Raw genomic sequence first — 11,338 nt, 5'->3', positions numbered from 1 at the left:
GTTTTATCTGGTCTGCTACCTGTTTATCTGTAAAACTGGTCTTGTTACTTTCTAGGATCCAGCTTCCATTAGCGTGCATTTTGAAAAAAAATATTCATATTACAAATATTATTAAATGTAATTTAATAATATCTAATACAATGTAATATATATTAAATGATTTCCTGATTTATTAATTTTCGTGATTTATTAATAAGTCCATATTGTACAGATTTAATAATTTTAGCTTTAATTACACCCTTTTAATATCAATTCACCAAATCTTAATAATGGCAAATATATTATTATTATTATTATTATTATTATTATTATTATTATTATTATTATTTATGCTGAAGAGTTTTATCGGGAAGGATTTCTTGTGTCGTAGAGTGGAAACTACTCCAAGGACACGGAAATTTGCAGAACTGAGTTAGGCACTGACCGGGTCACTGCTGTCCTAAAGCCAAAACAGGGGTCAAGAGGTGAAAGGTTGACTAGAGAGTAAGTGCATACATTAGCAGCCAAGACGGTCGAGTCGAGCTTTAGTTTGACTAATATGGCAAAAAAAAAAAAAAAAAAAAAAAATGAAAAATGAGAGAAATTTTACAAAATAATGATGAAGTGGGATTTTTTAGTCTTCTTTGTTTATATGCATGTTCACTAAAGTCTGGATGATTTGCTCTCAGATCTTTTTTCAGCTTAATCTAGAATTATTATTTTTTTAAAACGTCACGAATTAAACGGTCGGTTGTTTGTATTTATTTATTAACGCATTATAATAGACCTATTTAGTATGGTATTTTCTATTAATATTTCTTTAATGGAAAAAAGTTTGTTTAATTAAAAAAATACTATACATATATATATATATATATATATATATATATATATATATATATATATATATATATATATATGAGTAAATCTGAGTAAGAACATTTACAAGCAAACGATATTTTTTTTTTATGTCAGACGCATCACAAAACATAAATGGTCGTTTCCTTTCTTCAAATATTTATGATCACTCTTGTATTAACTTCTCATCTCGTGTTTTATTAAAAAGGCAAGCATCCTGTCCGATCAAGTCAAATCAATTAAAAGCCAATAAACCCAGTGGTCAATAAATCTATCAGCAATAATGATCTTTAAGCCAAATATAGCCTTCTTAGAAGACAACTGAAGCAACAATTTCAATCGTCGAGCAGAAAAAAAGAGAGAGAATAAATGAAAGTTCAAAATGTAATATTTATAGTGTGGACATTGTATATATATATATAGGCTCTGGAGTTTTTGAGGGAGAAATGTGGAAGGCTTAAAGTATCATTTAACTCTTCTCTCTTTACTGAAGTGCGCAGCCGTGCTCCATGTCATCCAGATGAAAAGTTAGTATGGGGAAGTTCACTTCAGCTTATGGCCCTCGATTTAACCCATTCTCGGAATAAATGGCTGGAAATACGCGACTTTAAGTGGAGGCACTTGGTACGTTGACAGCGTTTAGCCATTATTTAGAAAGACGAGGAGCACTGACTTGCAGCGCTCTTTATTTTGCAGATAAAAAGCACTGGAAGCGTGAACATGACACGTACAACGTGTAGGCCTACAGGCGAAGACAGTACTGGAAATAACCTGGTGTGGACTCTGAGTGTGTGTGTGTGTGTGTGTGTGTGTGCGCTCGCGCGCGCCAATATAGCGTATGAGTCTCTTAATTTACTTATACATTTAAGATACTTTAGTTATGTTGTAGAACCTTCTAGGACATTTATTGGCCTTCTGAGCTTCTTTTTTATTTTAAGCTTAATATTTAAAAATATGCTTTGTAAACATATTACTGCATCCTAAACGAACATCGAAGATAAAAACTAGAAACGATGCACCCTCTCAACAAAAAAGGGTAGGCCTACTAAATCCCACCTTTCCTTGTCAGCCTTTAATCTGTAGCCTGGAAATATGGACATATTGTACCTAAAGTAAACAACTGGCCCGCAATTACTATACAGAGTAAAACTTTAAGAATACACAGTAAATGTAAAAAAAATGGTGTACACCTCTCAGCGACAAGAAATGGTACACTTTAGTACCTTTTTTTCATCAGAGAGGATATGAAATATAATTTTAAGAAATTTTAATTTTAAGAAAAGAGATTTTAAGTCCTTAAAATCTGCAGTAGTGCGAACATTATAAATACCAAAAGGATTATAAATATAGAAAAGAAATAGCCTATATACGCTATATTATTATTAATACAAATAATAAAGTGCATTTGGGAGGCAAGACATCAACAGGTGAGGAGAGAACACCAGATATGCTCTCTAGTTTGGAAAATACTTACAGTACATTTTCATTATCATAACCGTAATAATCCCCCCCCCCCCCCCCCATGTATTTTTTTTCTGACTTGGGGATCCTTTATCTGTCATTTGTCCTTTTATAATGTCGGCGCGTATAGCGCGCGCAGGAGGGGGCCAACGCGTAAGGCTCCTGCATATTGCTAACAGAAATGAATGGAACACTAACTCTCCTCTGGAAGCGCACACGTGTCCGTTGTGTTTGAGTATAATTCCAAACAGCTTCCCGGTTCTGGATGTGTGTGCATGAGACGCTGCGTTTTCTTCAGTTTCATGCGTGTGTTCTGGAACCACACTTTGACCTGAGCCTCACGGAGCTGCAGCGCGCTCGCGATCTCCACCCGACGCGCGAGCGTCAGGTACCTGTTGTAGTGGAACTCCTTCTCCAGCTCGGTGAGCTGTTTGGTGCTAAAGCTGCTCCGGGACAGTGTGTGTGGACTGTCCTCGCTTTCATTGTGTCCACCGTCCACTTTCACATACTGGAGGAAATTCTGTGCGCCGGTTACACGGGCTTTCCCTGCAGTACAAAATAAGAGAAATTAAACAATTTTTTTCTCGCCATGAATTTCCGATGTCCATCATCATGCGGCTAAATATTCCACTGTGAAGATTCTGATGTTAAAAATAAGAGAGTTAAACTTGATTTTTGAGTCCTCTGTATGAACTTGGTGTGCGTCCTGTACAGATTTTCTATGTAGGCTGGATGGCGAAGAAAATGGTCACAAAAACAATCATCCTAATTTATAGTACATGTGAATATTTTGCATTTGATTTGGCTGGTTTACAAAATGACCAGAGTACGACTTGGCTAGCTCGAACAGATGGCACGAGAGTTAAAGCAGGTCTCTAATTGAAGATCAGGTCTTCAACATCATCCTGCCTTATGGTGGGGATCAACGATATTCACTACGTCACGTATACATCTATAGTTTTCTCTTATTGTTTGGAATTACTCATATACGCCACACTCAATATGTAAAAATAAATAAATAAACAAACAAAAAAAAAACCCCAAGCATTATTTCACCAACAAATACAACAGAAATAATGAATCATATTACTGGAGCATTCAGTTCTAAATGTAATGTACACCTCAATTTTCCAGCTTCTGTAACAAAATTAACTAAGAACTAATTATGTGAACCCTCTGTGACTTGTTCGCACATTTATTTTACCTATAAAGACCACAGTATTTATTCTTTTTCTTTATCAGCTTTTATAAAAAATAATTTCAATTATTTATATAATATGATGATCCATTTAGGGATTAGTTTCCTTCCTCAAATCCTCTATAAAAATGTGATTTTATTTAATATATAGCTTATTTTACATTGTTGAAAAAGGGGTGCTATTTTTTTAATAAGCCAACTGCAACTTACAAAATTTATGTCATATCTTTTGCAACATTTATATCTGTAACCTGCATATTAAGGTCACCTTTTGAGAGAGTGACCACTTCTCATTTTTTCACTTGCTAGGGATTTATTCTTTATTTTGCTGCAGTGTTTATAGTCAGAAGTTCTACATTTGAGTTCAAATGAGAACAGTTCTAAGCCGTTGCTGTTAAAACCGTTGCTGTTAGTATGAGATTTTGTTTGTGATTGATCACACATCTATTTATGAATTATTCAGATTCTTAATTTAAAAGGCCTAGTCATTTCCATGTTCAGGGAGTTTATATGTTCTGTATGAGGTGAAGAGTAGACAGGAACTGTTCTCGAACCATTGCTCTTGACAGGGGTGGCTGGGGGCAAGTTACAAGACGGAGTTGCTATCCACCACCATGTGTTTGAAGGACATTGAAGAGACATTACTGTGAAAAACATTACTCGTCAACCATATATATATTGAGACAAAACAGCGCTACTGATTTTCTACTTTGAACTCCTCGAGGAAGGGTCAGACTCATGTGTTCATGAGCATTCTGTTTGGTGCAACACATTCTGTTGGGTGCAGATGCCCCAAAGAAACTTTCCTTGAGCAGGGAGTCAAGGGATTCAAAACTTTATTGTCAGAAGATATGGGCATAAGTTATAAGTTAGCTTGAGCTTAGGGCCCTTTACAGTTTAATATTTTAACAATTTATGACCCTTTTCATATAAGCAGAATAATAAAAGAGCTCTTTGATGTTTCCCCCCTATTATTTTGGTAGCTGTTTCACTGAGAAAATGCTGGTTCTGTACATGATTCTGTATTTCTTCAGTTCTCAGAATCAAACGAGAGTATTTGCATACACTACTGTGATAACCCCTTGGCTGAAATCAACATACAAAGCAAGTGACATCAACTCAGGTAAAGTCAGACAGTTTTGTAGTCTAACTAGCAAGTCCAACACAAAGTTAAAAATAATTGAAAACAACCTCTCCATAACAATCGATTCGCTTTTGACAATTATCCTATAAATTGTTTCCAAATTAATTAAGTTCTTAAGTTAACTAAATAAACTGTTTTGTATCAGCCAACATCTAGACTGAGAAGCAATATCCAGCTGAAGCCCTATGAAATGTAATGTAATTTATTTTTGCTAACAGATATTCACAAGACAGCGCAAAAGACCTCAGATAGTTATGTAGGAACTGTGTCTAGCAGTTAAAAGTTATCAGCTAGTCAGTTATGTTTATATAATGTAAAACATATGTATCATATTATAAAGTATAAATTATACCTAAGCTATGCTTTGTTTTTCTTGGACTGATGAAGCCTCAGTTCAGCCTAGAGTTTGGTCGATGTAGCTACAGCTGGATCCTCCTCAGAAGACTGAATACATCCTCCCTATCCAGCTGTGTAGCAGTTTAAACAAGCTAACAAGTGGTCAGCTAACAATTGTAGTTAACAGATAACCTCTTACCCATGGATATACTTTCAAAATAAAATTCTTTCTTTTTAACTTGTACCCCAAAGGGTAGTCCATAATACTGATGACAGTAGTAACCATTAAGTGTTTGACGGCTAGTTAAAGTAATTACGCTGTAGAATAATTTAACTTTTGTTTGCTAGCATCCAATTTTCTGCAGGATGTTAGCTGGATGTTATGCATATGGATTTTTTTTAAATACATAGGATACTGTAAATGTAAACCCATGGTATGGCTGTAAATATACCAACTAGAGCCAGTTTTTAAAATATTGTCTAGCCAACGAAATGGGTTGAAGGCACCTGAATGGCTATAAAATATGTAAGTATGCAAAAATATCACAGAAAAGGCAGTAAAATCTCAGAAGGTTTTAATATAGCACCGTAAATGACCTGGGGTGTCCCTCTTAATGCAAAACCCAACAGTAGTGGGTTTCTCTTTCAATGAAAGGTTAAAATTATAAACTGTTAGCCATCCAACAAAACATTGAGGAACCGTTTTTAGGAGTGTAGCTAATGATAAAATAGCAGTTAATCATAATTCTGTTAACACTGCTTATATAATAACTACGTAGATCGCTAGGTACAAGTCCAGGCTACCAATATGCCATCGAGCACTCAGTCCAGTGTGGTGTGTTTGTTGGGTCAAGTTTCAGTTCACCAATAGACATTTTAAGTGTGTGCCACCTTTTAAGGTCCATCTTATCTTATGTTCAGGAGCTTATTTACAGAAAATAGAGCCTGACAAATGTGCAAACAATTCCTATATGATGATCATGTCTGACACCGGAAGTGAAGGACAGTGGTTTTGTTCTTATATGCGTATACGCACACACACACACACACACACACACACACACACACACACACATATATATATATATATATATATATATATATATATATATATATATATATATATATATATATATATATATATATACACACACCCATATACACACACACACATTATATATATATATATATATATATATATATATATATATATATTAGGAAAGTAAGACAAGAAACTACAAGCCACTCTGAGGTCATTTGATTTGTTTGTTCAATCATTAGAATAAAAAATCAAGGTTTTACCTCAAACACCTTCAGGCAACCTTTACAGCTGCAAAGAACCCCCCCCCCTCCCCCCAATCTCTCACTCTCTCTCTCTATCTCTCACTCTCTCTCTCTCGCTCTCTCTTCTCTCTCACACAAAGACACACTTGGCCCTTTCTGAAATACCACTGTAGTGAAATATGGATTGTCTGTGACAGTTCTTGGCACTGTTTAAGGATCTTTGTCATTTCAGCTAAAACAACTAATATCAAACTTTGTAAATAAGTAATGGATGAGCAAAAGTGGGTTTAAGGTCACCTCTGACTGTCAGGAGCACTCAAACATTCAATTTTTTTAAACAATGATTTTACTAAAAGTTGTTTTTTTGTTTTGAAAGAACAATAAAGAATCTAAAAATGTTCTAGTCTGTAACCCTTAAATGATGAAAAAAGCCAAATCTTTAACAGGGAGGTTTTAAACATTCAATTTCAAACCCTGAAACTTTTGTTTTTAAATCTAAGATTGTACCTACATTTACACATATAAAGAACATTTAAATAGCAAGAATTTGCTTCTGAAAGGAAAAGCATAAAGGAATCAAACCGGGATTGCTTTGGAGAGGCTCATTTGGAGATGTGGCATGGTGATGCTGACTAACCCCGAGTGACCGGAGAAGAGAAAGCAGCAGAGATCGATCTAGATTGCCTCAGTCATCTGGACATCCAGCCCACTGTAATTCAGGTGCTGTCAGACTGTTATTGAAGGATGGCGTTGTGGGAATATGTACAAAATGCTGAAGGATTCAGTTACACAGAGTTGAGGCAGGCTTTTTGCTGATCCACACAAATAATCTGTACACATAAACACATATTCACTGGTCACTTTAATAGGAACACCCATACCCCTGCTCATTCATCAATTATCCAATCAGTCAATCATGTGGCAACAGGACAATGCATAAAATCATGAAGATACTTCAGTTAAGCTTCAGTTAATGTTCACATCAAACATCAGAATGGGAGAAAATGTGATCTAAGTGATGAGGTTGGTGGTGCCAGATGGGCTGGTATGAGTATTTCATTAACTGCTGATCTCCTGGGATTTTCACACACAATTTTCACACGCACTATCTCCAGAGTTTACACACAATGGTGCAAAAAAAACAAAAAAAAACATCCAGAAATTCACTAGGTGGAAATGATTTGCTGATAAGAGATGGCAGACTTTTTTTCACTTGACAAGAAAGCTACAGCAACTCAAATAACCACTCTTGACAACCATGGTGAGCAGAAAAGCATCTCAGAGCACGCAACATGTCGAACCTTGAGGCGGATGAGCTACAACAGCACAATAAGACCACATTTGATTCTACTCCTGTCTGCCAAGAACAGGAATCTGAGGACTACAGTGGGCACAGCTTCATCAAAAGTGGAGAGTCAAAGATTGGATGGAAAAACATTGCTACATCACTATGCTATATCACTATTCTGTTTTAGATTATAGTGTTACAACAAAATAGCCAGAGGGAATTGCACACTACCACATGATGTGCTAACGAGGCACCGTGTGAGGCCAGTGTGTCTTAAAATAAACAAATAAACACTGAGCAATTTTTGGCCTAGCATGCAGACAGTTTATAAAAAAAATATTGCAAAATAATACATGCTATAGTAATGTTCACTTGGCTTTGTTAAACAAATAATATGTCATATTTTGATGTAGAAAAAAATACAAATCATCCACAAATGAAAGGCCTACTCAGGGAATGGCCACATGACATTTATTATATGATTCTTCTATAAGCCCTAATGCATTAGATACTTAAATATTTCACCCCAGTAAGTAAGTGTTGACAGAGATGCAATCATACAACTAGACATAAACCACATTCTCTCTCTCTCTCTCTCTCTCTCTCACCTTCTGTATGCAGGAATGCAGTACTCCACATTAAAGCCAAAACATACCTGGAATTCTCAACACTTTTGTGGTTTTAGTGAAGGTAGATCAAAATGACAAGCACCAGATGCTCCTGCACATCAAGCTAATCACAGGCTTTTGGCCTTGCCTCAAATCTCAGTTTCCCTACCTATTTCTCCTGACCACAATCTCGAGGCAACACAGCTGCACAAGACCTTTAGTCTGATAGATGTCTGTGAGGTAGTTAGTTATCGTCTGTGTGGCCTGGGAGAGCATTCTTCCTCTTGGGATATGGACACCACATGCATTGCATAATTACTAATAAATGTAAAATACATTTGACAGATCATGTGTTACTGCATGGGATATTTTACAGAGAGAAAAAAAACAACAAAGATAACTCAAACCACATGGAACTTTGAGAAAGATGTCTTGTTGGAGTTTGTAGAATAGAAAATTGATTGTTAATAGTGGTGTGCATTAAGCACTGGGATTAGGAAAGTTCCTCTGGACTTTGTTTGGCCCTTAATAGGCAAGGAGCTAGGGGGAGCTGGACTACCTTAAATATGCTCTTAGCAATTTACAGGGATATACTATGAAATGTAGTCAAGGGAAAGCAGACCCACTAGAGGGTATGAGTGCAATATAGATCATCATGCCTGTTTTCCTTAAACTTTCACATAAAGGTTTTCATCACTTGGATTTGTTGACGGGAAGCCTAATCTGGAAAGTAATGACTCAAACATTGCCAAGTGTGTAGATCTTGAGCTTGGCTTTAGGTTTTCTAGCACTCACCACTTCCTCTTGTTGGATCACTGGACTTGTGGTCCACTCTAGGTTTTAATCTTTGTATGGTAAAGTCATTCCATGTGGGAAAAACATTTATGTATATAGTATTGCTATCATTTGCATATACAACTATATAATTACTTATTCAAGTTTTCCCACCATTAAAAAAAAATCAAATAAGCATGCTAAAATTTTCAAGGGCAGTGAGTTAGAATTCAAGATAAAGGTGACACACTGAATTACAGGCCCAAAAGTATTTGGCTTTTTTTATTTTATTTTATTTATTTTTTAATTTTTTTAAATACTTTGATTGGTCCACGTTAATTTTATAATCGCTGGGCAGATTTCTTGTCATTGAATTCAGGAAAATTTATGCACTGTTGGTGTACTTTTTGGCACATCAAAAATTTCTGTGCACGCGCATAAAGTTCACAAAAACTTTCCAACTTACCAGTGCTCGCTTGGTTGCGCTTCAGCTTCATCCATTCGAAGGGCTTTTCCATCTGTGTGGCCTCGTGTAAACCGGTAGAACCGGCATCCTTGGTGTTACCGGATTTCACAAAAGCGAGATGATATCTTGGGTCATCACATGAGTTGATGTTATGCACAACAACACTTCCTTGTGAAAGTGTGTAAGGAAGGAGAGACGTGGGCTCCGGAACCGGCCTGTTCACTCCGTCGGGGTGGATTCAAGCAGAAGTGGTCTTGATCTGGACGTCTCAAGTCCGAATTCCTAGACCGTTTCGCGCACACGCCTGCGAACGTTTCTGACCGGAACGCCGACAAGAAATGTCCTTCAAGTCGGATTTGGAGTTTGCTTGGGTCTAAATCCTGAGGCGCTGCCTTGTTTGCACAGTTGACTTTGGTGAACTCTGTGTCTCTATCATATGTAAACACCTGGTAAGAAGTCATGACAGCATCCCCCCTGCACACACTTCCTTCGACCACTGAGCCTAAATACAGTATCTACTTTGGCAACACGCGCCGCGTGCACCGAGCCTACACACACACACACACACACACACACACACACGTGCGCTCGTCTTGCAGAAACATTCGATCTGTGATTGATGGGAATGACGTGCCCTCTAACTCGTGGCCAATAGCCGGACATCTCCTTCGTCTGAATATTTACTAGCCAAAGCAAGCAAGTTTTGACCACCTGGGAAGGTCGTTTCTGAATCAGCATTCAGGAGCTGATCGGGTAACCATGCTTAAACATTTCAAAGGTCGTGAGTTAGGATTGAACTAAAAGTTTTGGAAGGTGTAGTAGACTACACAGCCACTAAAATTCCAGGCCTCAAAAGCATGAACTGTAATCACTCCTCATGCATCAACACGTGCTGTTTGTTCATTTGGAGTGAATAGACACTTTAACAGAAGTACAAATTGATATAATTGTTAGCATGCTACGTACATACACATTAACATTAGGCAAGCTAAGGAGAAAAGGCTATGCGTTTGCTAGAGCTCCTGTTACTGTTCAAATATTTCTAACACACACATGCAAATGTACGTAAAAGTTAAGCAAAGTACAGAAAGTTTTTAGAGAAAAGGGGATATATGTATGTATTAAGGGGGGCATGGTAGCTTAGTGGATGGCACATTTGCCTCGCACCTCCAGGGCTGGGGGGTCGATTCCACCTCCGTCCTGTGTGCCTGGAGTTTGCATTTTCTCCCTATGCTTTGGGGATTTCCTCCGGTTACTCAGGTTTCTACCCCAGGTCCAAAGACACGCGGTGTAGGTTGAATGGCATTTCCAAATTGTCCGTAGTGTGTGCTTGTGTGTGACTGGCCCTCTGTCAAGGGTGTCCCCCGCCTAGTGCCCTGAGTACAGATAAGCAATATAGAAAATGGATGGATGGATTAATAATTATGTTAGTGTAAATAATAAAATATCCATATTTTTAAAGCAAAGTGATATGTATATGTGTTCTCTCGTATGTCCTTCAGTACTTAGAAAGCCTTGTAGTTCAAATAAAAACAGATGTTTGCTTTGAGATGTCAAATATATTCAAGGAAAGGATTAAAGTCTTTAGTATGGATCAAACTCATGAAAGAAATATCACTAATCACAGATTTAATGCTTATTTATGTGGATAATTCTTGTTTTTATAAATATCCCATATGGGTTTGAGTTCCCCTCATGATAATAATTTATAATTGAGTAGTTGAAGCCAGGTTAACTACACTATACAGTCATAAAAAGTCACAAAACAAGACCACAATTGGTCCTCAAACTCTATATTACATCTTCTCTGAAGTATATAGAGATATTGTAGGTTGTATCTAAAATAAGACCGTAAAATCCCAGATGACCTTCACTTTAACTCAGTGATTTCAAAGGCCACAGTTGCTAATCATTTTTTTCTTCTTCCCTTTCTTTCTTTTAA

General features: G+C 36.9%; 1 protein-coding gene across 1 annotated transcript; it reads right to left on the bottom strand.

The window, feature by feature from the left end:
• Window positions 1-2,374: 2,374 nt before the first annotated feature.
• hoxc1a (homeobox C1a) lies at window positions 2,375-9,857 on the bottom strand. The gene is made up of 3 exons (XM_053643575.1): window positions 9,718-9,857; window positions 9,397-9,521; window positions 2,375-2,844 (listed from the first exon to the last, which is right to left on the bottom strand). Exons 1-3 carry the CDS (start codon window positions 9,855-9,857, stop codon window positions 2,492-2,494), a joined length of 618 nt encoding a protein of 205 aa, XP_053499550.1. The 3' UTR covers window positions 2,375-2,491.
• Between the last annotated feature and the right edge of the window lie 1,481 nt (window positions 9,858-11,338).

This window comes from Ictalurus furcatus, chromosome 15 (genome assembly GCF_023375685.1).
Source record: "Ictalurus furcatus strain D&B chromosome 15, Billie_1.0, whole genome shotgun sequence".
Classification (NCBI taxonomy): Eukaryota; Metazoa; Chordata; class Actinopteri; order Siluriformes; family Ictaluridae; genus Ictalurus; species Ictalurus furcatus.
This window is presented reverse-complemented; position numbering and strand designations above follow the sequence as displayed.